Source organism: Diceros bicornis, chromosome 33 (genome assembly GCF_020826845.1).
Source record: "Diceros bicornis minor isolate mBicDic1 chromosome 33, mDicBic1.mat.cur, whole genome shotgun sequence".
NCBI lineage: Eukaryota > Metazoa > Chordata > Mammalia > Perissodactyla > Rhinocerotidae > Diceros > Diceros bicornis.
Genome location: NC_080772.1, coordinates 18,637,196 through 18,656,868, shown reverse-complemented (window position 1 = coordinate 18,656,868; position 19,673 = coordinate 18,637,196). Strand labels below are relative to the sequence as shown.

Genomic DNA, 19,673 nt, shown 5'->3' with positions numbered 1-19,673 from the left:
CAAAGGGGGGAAGTGTGTCTCAGTGGGACTGTGAGAGTGGGCGGCAGTGGCCCTGAGCCCCTTTGTGATCACTCTTTCATCTAGTGGGAGAAACCGCAATCCCACTCAGCCCCAGGAAGTGGCTGGCTTGGTCCCAGACGGGAGCTCCCACCCAGCAAGCACAACAGCTAGTGTGACCTAGGAGCAGAAGGCGGCTGAGATCCCAGTCCAGGTGAACAAGCTCCCGGCTGCTGTAAACACCCATAGTACTGCTGTGGCCCCAAAGTGGGGAAGCGTGTCTCTGCAGGACTGTGAGAGCAGGGCAGTAGCCCTGAGCTCCCATGCGACCACACTCTCATCTGGTGGGAGAATCCACAATCCCACCCGGTCCCAGGGAGTGGCTTTTTCTCAGTCCCGGAAGGGAAGTCCCGCCCACCAAGTACAACGGCTGGTGTGACCTAGGAGCAGAGGGCTGCTGAGATCCCAGTCCAGGCAAACAAGCTCCAGGCTGCTGTGAACACCCATAGTACTGTTATGGCCCAGAAGCAGGGAGCACAACCCCCGGGGTCTGTGGGAGCACGTGGAAGTGGCCCTGAGGCCCCTACATGACTACTTTCCCATTTGGTGGGAGACCCCACAGGGCCACTGCGATCCCAAGGAGTGACCCAGGCTTGGACAGGCACATCTGACAGGGATCACAGCAGTGGGCTCGGATTACACAGCTCCTGCCCCCCTCCAGTGGCAGCAGGCGGAACCCACATCCAGAAACTATCACTATGCACCGGCACAAATACACTCCATCAAATGGTATAAACAAATTTATTAATACTCCAGACCAGAAGGAAAAAGACAAACACCCAGAAACCAATCCTGAAGGCACGCAAATCTATGGTCTAAATGACAAAGAATTCAAGATAGCCATCATAAGAAAACTTAATGAGCTACAAGAGAATTCTGTAAGACAGTTCAATGAGATCAGGAACTAAATTACTGAACAGAGGGAATTCTTCACAAAAGAGATCAAAACTATAAAGAAAAACCAAACAGAATTGTTAGAGATGAAAAACACAATGGGTGAGATAAAGAAAAGTCTGGAGTCCTTAAGCAACAGGGCTGATAATATGGAGGATAGAATTAGCAATCTGGAGGATAGGAACACAGAAATGCTTCAGATGGAGGAGGGAAGAGAACTTAGACTAAAAAGAAACTTAGACTAAAAAGACTAAAAGAAATGAAGAAATTTTCCGAGAAATATCTGACTCAATTAGGAAATGCAGCATAAGGATTATAGGTATTCCAGAGGGAGAAGAAAGGCAAAAAGGAGCAGAGAGCTTGTTGAAAGAAATAATAACTGAGAACTTCCCAAACGTGGAGACGGAGCTAGAATTACATGGAAAAGAAGCCAACAGGACTCCTAATTACATCAATGTAAAAAGACCTTCTCCAAGGCATGTATTAGTAAAGCTGGCAAAAGTCAACGATAAAGAAAAAATATTAAGGGCAGCAAAGCAGAAGAGAATAACCTATAATGGAAGCCCCATCAGGCTTTCAGCAGATTTTTCAGCAGAAACCTTACAAGCTAGGAGAGAGAGGAATGATATATTCAAAATTTTGAAAGACAAAAACTTTCAGCCAAGAATACTATATCCAGTGAAAATATCCTTCAGATATGATGGAGAAATAAAAACTTTCCCAAATAAACAAAAGCTGAGGGAGTTCATTGCCACAAGACCCACCCCTACAAGACTTAATCAAGACAGCCCTCATACCAGAAAAAAAAAGAAAGGGTTTACAAAGCCTTGAGCAAGCAGATAAATAGGCAGACAAAATCAGAAATTGCAACTCTCTATCAGAACAGATTAGCAAACACTTAATTATAACTCTAAAGATAAAGGAAAATAAAAGATCAAAAATAAATATTATCACTTTATTTTAACCACAAATTCACGACACATAACAGAATAAGTTGTGACAACAACAGCCTAGAAGGGGAAGAGGAAAGGGATGAAACCTGCTTAGACTAAGGGAACAAGAGGCTATCAGGGAAGGGACTATCTCATCTATGAGATCTTTTATACAAACCACACAGTAACCACTAAACCAAAAATCAGAACAAAAAGACAGAAATGATAAATAAAGAGAAAACTGAGAAAACCATCATAGTGAGCCACCAAACTGAATTAGCAGTCCAAAATACATGGGACAAGAAACAAGGTAAATATATAGCAACTGAAAAACAAGAGATAAAATGGCAGCATTAAGCTCTCATATATCAATAATCACTCTAAATGTAAATGGATTGAATTTCCCAGTCAAAAGACACAGAGTGGTTGGATGGATTAAAAAACAAGACCCAACAATTTGCTGCCTCCAGGAAACACATCTCAGCTCTAAAGACAAACACAGGCTCAGAGTGAAGGGATGGAAGATGACTCCAAGCAAATGGCAAACAAAAGAAAGCAGGTGTTGCCATACTTATATCTGACAAAGTAGACTTCAAGATAAAAAAAGGTAATGAGAGACAAAGAGGGGCAATATATAATGATAAAAGGGACACTCCACCAAGAAGATATAACACTTATAAATATATATGCACCCAACACAGGAGCACCAAAGTACATAAAGCAATTATTAACAAACCTAAAAGGAGATATCAACAACAACACAATAATCGTAGGGGACCTTAACACCCCACTTACATCAACGGATAGATCATCCAGACAGAAAGTCAATAAGGAAATAGCGGACTTAAATGAAAAACTAGACCAGGTGGACTTAATAGATATACATAGAGCACTCCATCCAAAAAGAACAGATTACACATACTTCTCAAGAGCGCATGGAACATTCTCAAGGATAGACCATATGTTGGGAAACAAGGCAAACCTCTATAAATTTAAGAAGACTGAAATCATAACAAGCATCTTTTCCGACCACAATGCTATGAAACTAGAAACCAACTATAAGAAAAAAGCTGGGAAAGTGACAAAGATGTGGAGACTAAACAACATGCTACTGAACAACCAATGGATCATTGAAAAAATTAAAGGAGAAATCAAAGAATATCTGGCGACAATTTAAAATGAAAATACACCATACCAACTCATATGGGAGGCAGCAAAAGCAGTCCTGAGAGGGAAATTCATAGCAATACAGGCCCACCTTAACAAACAAGAAAAATCCCATAAAGCAATCTTAAACTACACCTAATAGAATTAGAAAAGGAAGAACAAACAAAGGCCAAAGTCAGCAGAAGGAAGGAAATAACAAAAATTAGAGCAGAAATAAATGAAATTGAAACCAAAAAAACAGTAGAAAGGATCAATGAAACAAAAATCTGGTTCTTTGAGAAGATAAACAAAATTGACAAACTCTTAGCCAGACTCACCAAGAAAAAAAGAGAGAAGGCTCAAATAAATAAAATTAGAAATGAAAGAGGAGAAATCACAATGGATACCACAGAAATACAAAGGATTATAAGAGAATACTATGAAAAACTATATTTCAACAAATTTGACAATCTAGAAGAAATGAATAAATTCTTAGACTCATACAACCTCCCAAAACTGAATCAAGAAGAAACAGAGAACCTGAATAGACCAATCACAAGTAAAGAGATTGAAACAATAATCAAAAACCTCCCAAAAAATAAAAGTCCAGGACCAGATGGCTTCTCTGGAGAATTTTACCAAACATTCAAAGAAGATTTAATACCTATCCTTCTTAAACTAGTCCAAAAAATAAAGGAAGATGGAACACTTCCTAACACATTCTATGAGGCCAACATCACCCTGATACCAAAGCCAAAGACAATGCAAAGAAGGAAAATTACAGGCCAATATCGCTGATGAACATAGATGCAAAAATCCTCAACAAAATATTGGCAAACTGAATACAGCAATACATTAGAAAGATCATACATCACTATCAAGTGGGATTTATACCAGGGACACAGGGATGGTTCAACATTCACAAATCAATAAATGTGAAATACCACATTAACAAAATGAGGAATAAAAACCACATGATCATCTCAATAGATGCAGAGAAAGCATTTGACAAGATCCAACATCCAATTATGATAAAAACTCTCAACAAAATGGGTATAGAAGGAAAGTACCTCAACATGATAAAGGCCATATATGACAAACCCACAGCCAACATCATACTCAATGGGGAAAAACTGAAAGCCATCCCTCTGAGAACAGGAACAAGACAAGGGTGCCCACTCTTGCCACTGTTATTCAACATAGTGTTGGAAGTTCTGGCCAGAGCGATTAGGCAAGAAAAGGAATCCAAATAGGCAATGAAGAAGTGAAACTCTCCCTGTTTGCAGACGACATGATTTTATATATAGAAAACCTTAAAGAATCCATCAGAAAACTATTAGAAATAATCAAAAACTACAGCAAAGTTGCAGAGTACAATATCAACTTACAAAAATCAGTTGCATTTCTATACTCTGACTATAAACTAACAGAAAGAGAACTCAAGAATACAATCCCATTTACAATCGCAACAAAAAGAATAAAATATCTAGGAATAAATTTAACCAAGGAGGTGAAAGACCTATACAATGAAAACTATAAGACATTATTGAAAGAAATCGATGATGACATAAAGAAATGGAAAGATATCCCATGTATATGGATTGGAAGAATAAACATAGTTAAAATGCCCATACTACTTAAAGCAATCTACAGATTCAGTGCAATCCCAATCAGAATCCCAATGACATTCTTCACGGAAATAGAACAAAGAACCCTAAAATTCATATGGGGCAACAAAAGACCCTGAATAGCTGAAGCAATCCTGAGAAAAAAGAACAAAGCTGGAGGCATCACAATCCCTGACTTCAAAACATACTACAAAGCTATAATAATCAAAACAGCATGCTACTGGACAAAAACAGACACACAGATCAATGGAACAGAATTGAAACCCCAGAAATAAAACCTCACATCTATGGGCAGCTAATCTTCGACAAAAGAGCAAAGAACATACAATGGAGAAAAGAAAGTCTCTTCAATAAATGGTGCTGGGAAAACTGGACAGCCACTTGCAAAAGAATGAAAGTAGACTATCTGCTTTTGCCGTACACAAAAATTAACTCAAAATGGATGAAAGACCTGAAGGTGAGACCTGAAACTATAAAACTCCTGGAAGAAAATGTAGGCAGTACACTATTCATCATTGGTCATAAAGGGATCTTCTTGAATTTCATGTCTACTCAGACAAGGGAAACAAAAGAAAAAATAAACAAATGGGACTTCATCAGACTAAAGAGCTTCTACACGTCAAACAAAACCAGGATCAAAATGAAAAGACAACCCACCAGCTGGGAGAAAATATTTGCAAACCGTATATCCGATAAGGGGTTAATCTCCATAATATACAAAGAACTCACACATCTGAAGAACAAAAAAACAAATAACCCAATCAAAAAATGGGCAGAGGATATGAACAGACATTTTTCCAAGGAAGATATACAGATGGCCAATGGGCATATGAAAACATGTTCAACATCACCAATCATCAGGGAAATGCAAATCAAAACTACACTAAGATATCAACTTACACCTGTGAGAACGGCTATAATCACCAAGACAAAAAACAACAAATGTTGGAGAGGTTGTGGAGAAAAGGGAACTCTTATTCACTGCTGGTGGGAACGCAAACTGGTGCAGCCTCTATGGAAAACGGTACAGAGATACCTCAAAAAATTAAAAATAGAAATACCTTATGATCCAGCTATCCCACTTCTGGGTATTTATCCAAAGAACTTGAAATCAACAATCCAAAGAGGCTTATGCACCCCTATGTTCATTGCATCATCATTCACTATAGCCAAGATGTGGAAGCAACCTAAGTGTTCATCAACAGATGATTGGATAAAGAAGATTAAAGAAGATGTGGTATATGTATACAATGGAATACTACTGAGCCATAAAAAAAGACAAAATCGTCTCGTTTGCAACAACATGGATGGACCTGGAGGGTATTTTGTTAAGTGAAATAAGCCAGACAGAGAAAAGACAAACACTGTATGATCTCACTCATATGTGGAATATAAACTAACACACAGACAGAGAGAACAGTTTGGTAGTTACCAGGGGGAAGGGAGTTGGGGGGTGGGCACAAGAGGTGAAGGGGTGCATTTATATGGTGAATGACAAATAATAACGTACAACTGGAATCTCACAATGTTATAAACTATTATGACATCAATTAAAAAATGTGTATAATGAAAACCTTAGACAACTTAAAACATATAGTAACAGACTTGGGACAAACATGGTGCATGGAATAAAGATGTAAATGCACTCTCATGAGGTGAGGGTGGCCAAGCTCACAGCTGTGGTTCAGGGCTCAGTGCCAAATGCTGGCAGTGGCCCCTAGCCATTCAGTGCAGGCTAGACTCAAGGAGTCTGCAGCCTGCTCTCTCTGGTCTCTGAAGTTGCTGGGACCACCCTCGAGTTTCCTGAAAGGTGGGCATCTGGTCTTGGTATTTCAGGCAGTACCTTTAGAGTCAAACTGATCTTAAAGCTTAAGTCCAGCTTGGCTTCTCCATGTGGTGGCTGTGTGGCCTTAGGCAAGTTACTTAACCTCTTTCAGGCTCAGCTTTTACTCATGTTTAAAAATTGGGCTAAGGGTCTTCTAATTAACTATGGCAGAATGAACACATGCATTTATTTATTTATGTTTCCTGTTGAAATCCCACAAAATGAGAGTAAGGAAACAAAAAGGTATAAATCAATAAGGACAAAAAATGAGCACAGGGACAGCAGATGAGTGATGTCAACCAAATGTTGGAAACTGGGAACATCTGGATGAAAGGAAGGGACCTACTTGAGTGGCATCTCAGTTCTGCTAAGTGCCTGCTGGGGAGAAGCCTACAAGAAGCAAGCTAATTTGAGCTGTGGAAACTTGGAAAGGCTCTGGAAGTAGAGGCCAGGTACTCTGAAGGCAAGAGTGTGAGAGACTGGAAAGAAGAGGACTTTTTGCACGTTTTCAAAGATTACTTGAGGATGTGCTCCACCAAAACAGTAGAGTAAACCAACAAACGGGAGGACATAGGATCCAGGAAACAAGGGATTCAACCCAGGGGAGAGTAAACATAAAGTAGAAGGTGTAGCCCAATCCCATGAGGGTGCAGTCCTAATCATCTATGGTGAAGTCAACAGATAATGTCTAAAACTGAGACAGCAAGAACCAGGAGCATACTAGTAGTGTACCTATGCCACTAGGTGATAAGTAGCAGAAAAACAGCTAAAAGAATTAAAAGTGGTTGGCTCTGCGGAGAGAAACTTGGGGGTGAAGAGAGAGTAGAGCAAGAGAGTAGGCCTCATTAGAGACCTTGTAGGACTATTTGATGTTTAAAATTATGTATATGAATTACTTTGAGTAAAATATTAAAAACTTTTAATAAGGTGGTAATAATAATCATAATCACAACCTCACGGGATTGTTGTGAGAAGCACCCTGAACAGTGGTTGATGCAAACTCAGCACATATTAGTTTTATTTACTGTATTGCAAAGTTAATTATGATTACGTTCATTATTAATATCAGCAAAATTGGTTCCTTCTTTCATCACCCCCTCCCCCAAACTGTGGCTGGTTCAGCACCAAGCAGAATTCTAGATAAGAAGGCCAGGGTTTGTCAAGACCTACAATCTCTAGCCTTTCTGTGGGAGGTCAGAGTTGATAACCCCTCCCCTTTCCACCCCCACCCCAGCGACTGCTGGCCAGAGCTGGGTCCATCTCACTCCGTATATCCAAGGTTATTCCAGGGTCACCTAATGTACCCTGAGGCTCAGGGTTCTGAGCTGGCAAGGCTGCCAGCCTCCAGGGAACAACTGGGTTTATGCCCAAGCATGTGCCCAAGCCCTCTGTGTGACTTGTGGTTTTGCTACTAAGTAAAAGTGTCCCAAAGGCAAGTCTCAAGTTCAACAAACAACAGCACAGGAAGAATTTGCTCATCAGAAAAACACCACTAGTGCACTCAGCTGTGAGCTTCATTGTTGGAAATTTGGTCATTGCTTTTATACGATTCACTCACCCGGGCACTATTTTTGGCAGATGCGCCACACAGACTTTACAGTTAAAGTCAGAATGTGTCTCGTAGTTTTACTAATGCTATCAGTTTTAACATCTCCTCTTCTCTGGATTTCATAACAATTATTGTCATTATTTCACAGGTTTTAAGCTCTCACTGTGACAAGTAGCAAAACAGAAAATTATTGCAATAAATAGAACATGTAAGACGATTTGTGGTGTTGCTTAATCAGCTGGCACTTATGGGGCAACTATTCTGTGCAAGACACTGTACTGGGCACTGAATCAGTTGTTATGTAAACTCCCCTAATAATTGTTTGATTATTAATTGGCTGGTTAATTTTTTTAAGAGACAGTGTGTGTATCTGCATTTTAAAGTGATGAAATGCAATGAGATCAGATCTGCGAAGCAACAGCAACAATAGTACTTTCCTTCTTCACAAGAGACTTTGGAAGGAGGGAAATAGCTAGCTCCGCACCTCTGCAATCCCCCAATTTGGGGATTTGGATCCCCAAATCCATCTATATCCAGGCACTATCTAATTTAGTTTTCTTAAGCAGAAACTAATAGCCATAATGATTATAATAATTATATGTTAGATTTATAGAACACCTCTCCTTCTAAGAGTGCAACGCTCTTAGAGCCCTGCAGATGTTCCATAAATACATGTCTGCTAATAAGAATCACAATGAGGTCATTTCTAGGTGTTCCCAATATTGCTATCAAGTTTTGTGGACTGGACTGACCTGTGTGTACAATTGAAAAAGGGCTCTTCACATCACGCCTTCTAGGAATGAGCTCCCGCAGCGTTGTCTCTAGGAAAGGCACTCTATAGTCAATGTGATTCAACGAGTAAGAAGCCTTTTTTCTTTTTTTAAAGGATGTATGAATGGATGTATATATTGCATATCAATCAATCAACAGGTAAATGCTAAGAGTGTGCAGTAAATATAATCTAGAGAATAGGGAAACACAACCTGAACTCCATCTTTTTTTTCCTCCCCTGTCTCTAAACTTCAAGTTGCTAAAGGCCAGGACGAGGCCTTGTTTTGCAACTTCCCAATACCATGACTAACTATGTTAGAGGATTTTGTTTTTATTATTATCATCTAGACAATTTTAAGACGAGACTGTCTGAACTAGGGAGTGGACTATTTTGGAAGATGGCATTTCTGTTAATTTTTTGTAAAGTTGTGTACTATCATTTTTCTGCTGTGTAGAATCTGGAGCTACAAAGGACCTGTGAAGGGCAGAAATGTCTACAATGAATGTAACACAAAGCTTGAGTGGGGAGCAGCATTATGCCTCTTTCATTCTCACCATCTGGACTGGATTAGTGTTAATGAGTCACTTCATTCTTAAATTGATACAAAAGCATGGGCACTAGCTCCTTTCTCTCCTCCCATGAGCAACTCTCACTCCCATTGGGAAGGACTGACTTGGAAAAACATTTTCTTATAAAACAATTAGACCATGATTGGTAAACAAGTATTCAGTGTAGCAACTCACTAAAACAAACAATTAAGCAAAAACAAGCTTCAGATGGGTTTGACACACGGAAGAACCATACCTGATGGACTCCTGCTTGTAGATGTCAATGATATTTTCCACTAGCAGGTTCCTCTGGAGTCCGTATATCCCATGTCTGTCCAAAACCACTTCGTGTCTACAGGATGGGCAGCGGAATCGGCCCCCTGATGCCACAGTGGTGCCTCCTCTTGTAGGCAAGTATGGGTTAGAGGCCTGTTCTTGCCAAGCAAGAAAAGAGGAATTGAGTAATGCCACAGGTAGCTTTTCTCAGACTTGTTTTCACTCTCTGTTACTACAAACAACATCAACTCTTACTTTAAACTTTCCATAAGATAATCCCTTGGGGCCTTATCAGCAAGTGGTCCTAAAACACAGGGCCAGCACTTATCCACAGTCAAATGTACCATTTTCAGCATGAAGTGCTTTTCCAACCAACATTTTCATAACCAAAAGTTCCAGCCAGAAACTCCAACGTTAATGTCTTGAGCAGTAATTCATCTACAATTTTGAAACAGATTCAATGTTTTTGGTTTTTTTTAAACAAATATGATTCTTAGTATTGAAATAAAACTAGATTTGGGAGGAAGAAAGAGGCTGACAGCACAGCACAAAGTAAATTACTAAAAATAATTTGTTTTTCCTGAAAATGAATGCAGCCTTACAAAGTTTCCTAAAGGAATTAACTTCAAAGTAAAGCATCTGATTTGGAAAGGAGGGAATCTTTTCCACCCCCTAAATTCCAAACAAACCTACCTGGAAAATATCACTGGCACATTTCCTACACAGGTTGTGCTGACAGGGGAGAATGACCACGGGTTTCGTGAACATCTCTAAGCAGATGGGACAGATGAGTTGCTTCTCCAAGTTATCCATGGTCTGCTGCTCTTTGGAAAAAGACTTGTAATTCAAAGATGCACTCATCTCCTGGCCGTCCCTGTGTGCACTGCCAGGGAAAGGGTGCTCCCAATGGTTCCTGCAAGTGTTTCCTGGAAATAATTCCAAGGATTGTGCGATCAAGTGTCCTTTACATTTCTTTTGGTAGAGGACATTATTTCAGGCCCAGGTTGAGAGCGGGTGCCGGAGCTGTTTTTAGCAGCTGAGGGGCACGTGACAGTGGGCTGACTTGTCCATATAAGCCAGTGACAGGAGGATGGATTCTGACAGGTGACAGAGAACAGAAGCCAACATTCCTGCCCCAGGGAGTGAAGACAGTGGGTGGGAAGGAGGATTACAAACCCCATTTAGACGGGGTTGTGGGGAGAAGGAGTTGAAGCTGACAGTTGTCAACAACAAATGCAAACGTGCATGCCGAGTCACTGAGCCATGGCCTCGGTGAGCCCTCAATAAGAACTTGGTTATGAGTTTCTCCAGGATCAGGTAGAACACAGCCCAAGAGTTTAACTGTATAATGAATGCCATTTCTGTCTTGAGAGTTTAGGAAACAAGTCGCCAAAAGTAGCCTGATCACGTTGTCTTAGGTGAAAACAAACAAAACATGTTTGAAAATCATTATCCTGGCTTCACAAGGGCAATCATCTAAAAACACTTGAACAATATTAAATATTTCATCTTTGCGAGGGTTGCTGTCTGGGAAAAATTCTAATTTAAAAACTGATTTCAAATCTTTTCACCATAAAATTGCCCACAAAATAAAAAAAAAATTCCAAACACCAGTTGATAATCCAATTTTAAGTTGTATAATAAAACTCTAGTATGCTCTTTTCTCTTCCACACTGCTCTCCCTCCGCCCTAGCCCTCTTTCATCTTGTACCCTACCACCACCCCTACACACAGCGTAAAACATAAAGAAAATATGATAATCTTTAAAAATTTAGTTTGCAGTAATAACCAGCAATGGAGCAGTAATTGGCACATGGGAAAGCAGACCCATTCTTTCATTTTGCCATATTGGGGGACAGATATTAGTGCCACTGCTAACTGAGGTGAAAATGGAGTCCTGCTTGCCTTACAGTTGATTCTGACTCCTAGTGACCCTGTTTTATCAGGCAATGCTACTCATAGGGTTTTCATGGCCAATTTTTTTCGGAAGTGGGTGGCCAGTTTCTTCTTCCTAGTCTGTCTAGTCTGGAAGCTCCGCTGAAACCTGTCCACCGTGGGTGACCCTGCTGTATTTCACCATGGGTGAAATGCTGGGGGCATAGGCAGCCAGGTGATGTGGTTCTCTGACTCGGAAAGGAACCCGGGCTGCAGTGGTGAGAGCACCGAACCTTAACCGCTTGACCACCAGCGCCTGCTTCCATACCTGGGTTTTATCTGGTCTGAAATACCTACACCTGTTTGCATTTGCCTCTTCCTCCAAGTTGATTTTTTAAAGGATAGTTTTCCTGGTCATTTCTGATATTCTTGGTCTGCTCTTGAGTCATAAATATCAATTCTGATATTTGTCAGGATTTGGTGAAACAACTGTTTCATCAATGTATGTCGTTTAAATATTTAAAATCAGATCAAAAATGAAAAAGAAATTCATGTCTCTTTTTCATGTGATGAATTTGCTGCTTTGTTTCTCCTTGATTTTAAAAACCTCAAACAATGAACACATTTGGTTAACGTAACCCCCGTGTGCTCTTAATTACCAGTAAAGAGTGGGTTGGTGTGACTGGTTATGTGTGGTCTTAGTGCTGTGTGCACTGAGAGCTTATTGAGAATCTAATAAGCTCCATTAACTAATATAAGTTAACTTAATTAACTCAGTAAAAGAATGTCACCAATTCCCTTCTTCACTGTAGCTACTAAATAGATACTGAAAGGAACAACAACAGAAGCAAAGACCGTGAGGCCCAGGAGTGCCGGGAATGCTCAGGGTGTAGGGTGCTTTGGGCTGGAGTGCAGAGCATGCTGCTGGCACATTGGTAGGCCATGAATACTGTTTTTAACACTTAATAAATTAGGCAACAGGAAGTCGTTAAAAGTTTCTCACAGCGAAATGTCTCTATGCGAGCTATGCATTGGATAGATGAATCGTGCAGTGGTGGTTGGGATAAACGAGAGTGAACGTGACCCGGCTAAAGACCAGATGGCAGGTTGTTGCCAACAGCCCGGGTAAGAGGTCACAACACCCTGGTACAGGGCAATGGCAGTGGGGAAGGAAAGGAGGATATGGACTCTGGGGTGGCTACGAAAGTAGAATCCACAGAGGTGACTCAGATGCCCTGAGTCTGAGCAACCACCGATGATGCAGCGAGAGGCTGCGCAGTGAGTCAGGAGACAGGCCTCTCCAGTCCCCATGTCCACCTTGCTTTGTGGTCTTGGGAAAGTGACCTCACCTAGCTGGATTTCAGTTCTTTTATCTACAAGTGAGTGGGGTTCATAACTTAACTTAGCAGTATTGGTAGGAAAAAAACACTCTAAAACAGTATTAATTTTGACATTGAAAGTCTCAAATTCAATTATTTGATATAGAGTTGATCCCTATCCTCTCCTCTTTTTTACTCTCTGTTCCTTCTTGCTGTCTGCCTTTCACTTTTTCTTAGAACTGCCCTTGGAGGCTACACAGGAAAACAGCAAGAATCCCCTAGGAATAAGAGCCAAGTTGATGGATAATAATCACGATCTTCCCCTCCTCACCCTCTTTTCTCCATTCCTTGCGCCTCCCCACTCTCAGAGACCAGTAATCAATGGGGTGGGCATGCGAGTTGGGAGTGGGACATGGGAGTAGCACTCTGCTCTAGGGAGGAACCAAAAAATTTTAGTCTGCTCCCAAATCATTCACAGAGTCTGAGAGAGACGGAGAATTCTGGAACTGAATCAGAATTGAAGTCAACTTCAAGGCTCTGGGATTTGGAGTGGACCTGGGCCTCCATGGAGACCTGAAAACCAGCTCAGTCTCCTGAAGGTATCCTGGACTACATAGGAGTGGTGCACAACTTCCTCCCCGTCTCCTACCCTCGCCCTACCACACACTAGGACAGGCGGCTGAAACCAATCCGGGGCAGTTACCCAGGGAGCTGCCTTAGTTGGAAGCCCCGATTGCCTCTCATTCTTGAGTCCCACCAGACTGGGGCAGGCGTATGTTTAGACACATTGAGAAACTGAAGCAAAACCACCACAGACTGGGGCAGGCGTATGTTTAGACACATTGAGAAACTGAAGCAAAACCACCACTGTCCTCGCCTTGTCCAGCAGTTTCCCAATCCCCCAGATAAGTCAGAGGGGGCAAGATGGGTCCCTAAGAACCTGACTATACGCCCAACAGTGGACTTGGCACTGAGGGGCGATGATAGAAAGAGAAGACTTTTGAGCTCTTTCAGCCTCTAGCTACCGGACCAAACGGACCCAGACTTCAGGGGCCAGGGCATAGGAGTGAAATGTAGATCTCAGTGTGTTCTTTGTCTCATGAAGGGAGAAAATGAGGTTCTACATTCTGTTACTTTCAGTACTATACCACCACAACAAACATAATATGTAGAGTACCAATCACGTCTTAGAATAGGTCTGTGATAAGTATTATCATCTCCATTGAGCCGACTGTGGCTCAGTGAAGTTAAGCAGTTGCCCAGTGTCATATGGCTGTTAGTTGTGAAGCAGATTCCAAGACATATCTTTTGACTATAGAACCCATGACCTCATCCACTATGCTGGACCACACCCATGCTCTACAGCACATTGTCCATTAGAATTTTCTGCAATGACGTAAAGGTTCTATATCTGTGCTGTCCAACCTCTAGCCACAGGTAGCTATTGAGTACTTGAAAGGTGTATTGTGCAACTCGGGACGTGAATTGTTAATTTTATTTAATTTAAACTTATGTTTAAATAACCATATGTGGCTAGTGATTACCATATTGGACAGTAGCCCTAGAACATGAGATATTAAAAAATATTGGAGGAAAACTGGAATGTATATGAAGGATTCTCCAACAGGAACTGGGTCCCCCTCTTTTGGTGGATTTTGTACTTCCTAGTTAGGGTGATATACAACTTCTTTAACCCTAGAATAGTTAGAAAAGCAACATTAACTCTTCATTTAACTCTTGCAAAAAAACAAGAGAGCATTCTGGGAATAGGAGGCATTAGAAAAGTCCCAGGAAATCAGTGTCAGGAGTGCTACCCTTCTTGAAGATTCCAGAATGTCCTCAACATTTCATTTACCCATGTTCTCTCTGTCTCTTTAGCAAAGATAATTGCAAATCCAGCTACTTGAAAATAATCCAGGCTTAGCTCAAGAAACTAGCTGGTCATTCATCAAACAAAACAGAAGACATGGTCAGATGGACGGTGGAGCTCGAGGGAAGACAAAAAGAGATACAGTTTGAAGCAACGCACTGAGGCAGATAGAACGTAGCTTTGGTGGAAGAGAAAACAAGAGGAACTAGCTTCTGGATCAACCTCCAAGGTAGAGAGGAAGGAGAATTCTTCCTTCTTGTCCCCACCAGAAGTGAGAAAGTTGGTGGCTGACTAAATCATTAAACCAGGGAGAGAACACCAGATGATGGGGATGTGGAGGCAGAGAATTGGGGGTTGCTGAAGAAGGAGGTTTAGTTAGACTGGAACACTAGGGCATGAGTGGACTGAGACTTTCAGGTCAACTCCAGCACCAGTTAAATCTTCTCAAAATCACTTTAGTCCTATTCCAAAACAAAGGCCAACGCCTAACATTGTGCAGACCAGGTCCTCTTAAATTAAGACAATGAGGTTGTTAACTCTTTCCTGCAATATCCATTTGTTAATCCATCCATCCATCCCCCCGCCCCCACCTTGATTAGTGAGGGCACCTTAGGTGACCAGTGGAAAGAAGTCAGCACTTCATTTGGGATTTAGATGAGCTGGTGTTCCAAGCGGCGGGCTCTGTTGATCAGTCCTGCCAGATATAACCCATCTGACCACAGCAGACACATGTAAAGTATGTTATTTCTTTTGGTATCCTGGAGCTCAGAGTGCGGTCCAAAAAAGCACTTTCTAACCATTATTTGGCTTATGAATTTGTCTCATAGAACAAATATACTTGAAAAAATATATGTACTTGAAAAAAATATAATCCAGAACTCTCTTTCCAGTAAAAGGATTCTTGCAATCTTCTTACACCAAGCACTCAACTCATGACATCTACAAAATACTTAACATTTTCCTTCTGTCTACAATGTCACTCTTTTCAATTTAGCTGTCTATCTGGCAATAGGCAGCTTAGATATGTGATTTTAAAAATTTTAATGAAAAGAAACATTTTACAAAATCTAAAATAAAAAAGATATGAACTAACTTGAAAAGTACTTAACAGAAGCTAACACGGTGGCATTTCTTTCATTAGATAGTTTGCAAACTTCTGGCTGAAAGCTTTTTTTTCCCCACAATAATTATTCCTTCTCCAAATCTGTTGTTTATAAATTCTACTTCACCATAAATATCTCTGAGGAAATGTTAGAAAACTAACATATTGTACTTTCCTCTGAACACTTCTTGGCATAATTCATATACCAGAAATAAACAGCAACAGTCCCAGCAAGTAGCAAATACTTTAGCCTAAGACTTTCCCAGTGGCTATGTCTGAACTCCTTACCTTGGCTCCAGGCCCTCCTTGACTTCGCCCTCAGTGCACACAATTCCCTCCATCTCCCCTCCATCCCAGCCTCCTCATTGATTTCTCTGAATTCACTCTTCCTTCTGCAATCTATTTCTCATGTGTCACTCCCTATTTAAATCCCATTGATGGTCATATTATCCCTAGGATAAAGACATTAATCCTCACTGTGGTCCCTAAGGCCTGACATGCTCTGGATGAGCCATATATATGATTTAAAATTTTTAGTAGCCACATTAAAAAAATAGAAACAAATGAAATTAATTTTATTAATATATTTTATTTAACCCCAAAACATAACTATTATCATTTCAATATGTAATCAATATTTTTAAAAATGAGATATCTGTGAATAGAAATAGTTTTACTTTTTCCTTTCCAATCTAGAGGTCTTTTACTTCATTTTCCTTACCTTATTGCCCTGGCTAGAAACCCCACAATGGACATCCTAGCTTTGATCCTGATCTTAGGAAGAAAGCATTCATACTACTAAGTATAATGTTAGGTGGGTGCTTTTCATTGAGGCCCTTTATCAGAAGGGATAAACATCAGAAGAAGTTCCCTTCCCTTCCAAGTTTGCTGACAGTTTTAAAATTCAGGAATGGATGTGGAATTTTGTCTAATGATTTTTCTGGATCTACTGAAATGATCCTGTGGTTTTTCTTTTTTAGTCTGTTTACTATTACGAAACTACATTGACTTTTGAATATTGAACCAGTTTTGTATTCTTGGAATAAATCCCACTTGGTCATGAGGTATTTTGCTTTTTATATATTGTTGGACTTGGCTAAAATTTTGTTAAAAAGTTTTGCATCTATGTTCATGAAGGATATTTGTAGTTTTCTTTTCTTTTAATATCTTTGCCTGGTTTTAGGATCAGGGCTTCATAGAATAAGTTGGACAGTTCTCCTTCACTTTCTGGAAGTTTGTGTATAACTGGTATTATTTCTTCCTGAAATGTTTGGTAGAATTCACCACTGAAGCCATCTGGGCCTAGTGTTTTCTTTCTGAGAGAAACAAATGAGTTAATACATGTAAAGTAACTAGAACTGTGCTTGGTTTGTAGGAAGTGCTGAATAAATGTTAGTTGTTAAGTTTTTCAATTCATCTATATTTTCAATTAAAAATAATAAATGTTTATTGCAGACCTTGGAAAATACTTTCAAATTTTAAGGAAGAAAAAAATCACAGTAATCCTACTATCCAAAGATCATTACTATTAACATTTTGATGCATTCTCCAGTCTTTTCTACAGATAATTTATGCTTGTTTATATTGTTATTGTTTATATTGCTCTGTACCTACTTTATTCACCTAGCATAAATGTTAATGATTATTAACATTTCTCGTGTCAGTAGAAGTTCTTAACAAATATAATTTCAACTGCTACACATATTCTATGGTCACACCATAATTTATTTAACCATCATTTTGTATTTTTAGAATTATTCTACTTTCCCTGGCAGGAGATCCAAGCACCTCTTTCCTGCACTTCCATATATATTTATATAAACACACATTCAGACCTTCAGAATATTCCCTCCAGGCCTTCCCTCTACGGTGTACTGACAACATACACTGGTAACAGCTAATGGTTACTGTGTGTTTACTACTACATGCCAGGTACTGTAATAAGGGCTTTACATGTTATATCTTAATTAAAAGTAGGTACCATTATTATCATTCCTATTTTATAAATGAGGAATTTGAAGCACCAAGATGTCAAGCAACTTGCCCAAGGTCACCCAGCTAGGGAATGGCAAAGACAAGAAAGGCCATCAGATTTCACAGCCCACATGACCATCCACTAAGCAATAGGGCCTCTCAGCTTATACCTTTAGACTTTTTGTATGAATTCCATTCCACACCTGAGTCGCTGATCCAGAGACATTGTTTGAGTTCTCGTCCAGCTCACCTGCCCTCAAAATTGTTCTTTACCTAGATTTCGGGTGCTTTCCTTCCTGTTCCTTCAACTTATTACGCATTTCTTGCTCTTTTAGTCATTTATAGTTTCACTGCCAGCTCCTCTAGCCAGCCAGCTACAACATCCATAACCCCAAACGAAAACTGGAACATAACATCTGATAAAAGGATTTTCTTCCCTACTTTGTAAATTTGTTTTTAAAAAAATGATGATATATTTTAAGTGAATCACTATACTTTCAATTAAAAGACCTTATTGAAAAGAATAAAATGAGATAAAAATGGAGAATCCCCTAGAAAATGAAAGCTATACCAATGAAACACAGTAGGTTGTACACATTGGTAAAAAAAATGTACAGGTTGCCTAGAACCCTAAAATGGACATGGGATAAAAGAACTACCATTTATTAATCATAATCCTCAAAAAAGGTAATATCTGCCTTTGTCTAGAAGATTTATGTTTTGTGTTGAGAACTGTAGTATGGTTTCAACAGCTTTTTTATGGCTATATTCTAGAAAATTAGGATAGGGAGAACTTATTACCAGAAAAGCCTTTGTATGTGTTCTGCTCAACTTCTGAGTCTTTCAGTGAGTGTGTGTATGTGTGTTTGTTTTTGTCTTGTCTTTGTTTAACAAAATAGACTACACTCAAGGGCAGCCCTAGAGAGAGCTTTTCTCCAATTCAATCCCTTTCAGCCGTGGTCTCTAGTAACCCTCCACAGTTACTTCCCAGGAGGCAAATGGCATTAAAACCCTCCTCCGACAGCAAGCCTCCGGGTCTAGGGCCTTTCTCCACTTCCTCACCTCTCCTCAGGTACCCCTGGCTTTATCCTATCCGTGTGGGATCTGCCAGGAGCCGGCCACCCCACTCTAGGCAGTGGAGGTGGAGCAGAATAGTCCTGGCTTCCTCGCCTCAACGTAAGTTTAGAGTAGCCTTTATCCACTTTTCCAAGTTCTCTTGGAACTCCTTTTCCAAGTTCTCTGTTTTTTGTTTTGTTTTTCTGTCAGATCCCCTTAATTATGGGTAGTCTACCCGTAGATGGGTCCCTGGAAGTGCAGCCATCTATCACAAATCATAAAGGAGTCAGAGTGGCAACACATGTGACTGCAATCTGTCGCCACTTTTGGAGAGCAAAAGAACCAATTTCGTGCACCTCCCAAAGTAAATGGGTCTAAAATTTTAAAATTGGAAAAATGAACTCTGCCAGCACCCAGCATCCCTTGTCTGGGAAGTTTTACAGACCCTCAAGTTCGCCTTATCCCTCTCTTGCCTGACGGCTGACTTTCTGCTCTTGCTCGAGTTGAATGAGAAGCGAAAGAAAAACTACCACCCGGGACGGGGAGAAAAGACTGGAGGATGCGGGCATCGATCCCGCTACCTCTCGCATGCTAAGCGAGCGCTCTACCATTTGAGCTAATCCCCCACCGCTGGGCACGGCTGCTTATCTCTTCCTCTAGAGAGAGGTCAGAGGATTTGGAGGCGAAAAGAAACATTCTGGACCAGATTCTTGATTTTTGCTTCATGGCTAAAGCCGAAGTAACAAAACGCACGCGCCTCTCCTTCGAGCCGGAATCGAACCAGCGACCTAAGGATGGCCGCAGATAGGCGTCTACAGTCCTCCGCTCTACCAGCTGAGCTATCGAAGGG

The 19,673-nt window shown here is 40.5% G+C and overlaps 1 protein-coding gene and 2 non-coding genes across 5 annotated transcripts in view; all 3 read right to left on the bottom strand.

Annotated features, from left to right (window-relative positions):
* The window catches only part of TRIM55 (tripartite motif containing 55), a 57,816-nt gene extending 47,328 nt beyond the window's left edge, over positions 1-10,488 (bottom strand). For all 3 annotated transcript variants that reach the window (XM_058528794.1, XM_058528795.1, XM_058528796.1), the window contains exons 1-2: positions 10,321-10,488; positions 9,608-9,780 (exon numbers count right to left, since the gene is read on the bottom strand). In XM_058528794.1, the coding sequence (XP_058384777.1) occupies positions 9,608-9,780; positions 10,321-10,488 (341 nt within the window). The remainder of the gene's footprint in view (positions 1-9,607; positions 9,781-10,320) is intronic.
* An 8,888-nt stretch (positions 10,489-19,376) lies between these two features.
* Positions 19,377-19,449, bottom strand: TRNAA-AGC (transfer RNA alanine (anticodon AGC)). The gene has a single exon. It is a non-coding gene; the product is annotated as a tRNA-Ala (tRNA).
* Positions 19,450-19,583: 134 nt separating this feature from the next.
* Positions 19,584-19,672, bottom strand: TRNAY-GUA (transfer RNA tyrosine (anticodon GUA)). The gene is given in 2 exon segments: positions 19,584-19,619; positions 19,636-19,672. It is a non-coding gene; the product is annotated as a tRNA-Tyr (tRNA).
* Position 19,673: the final 1 nt, after the last annotated feature.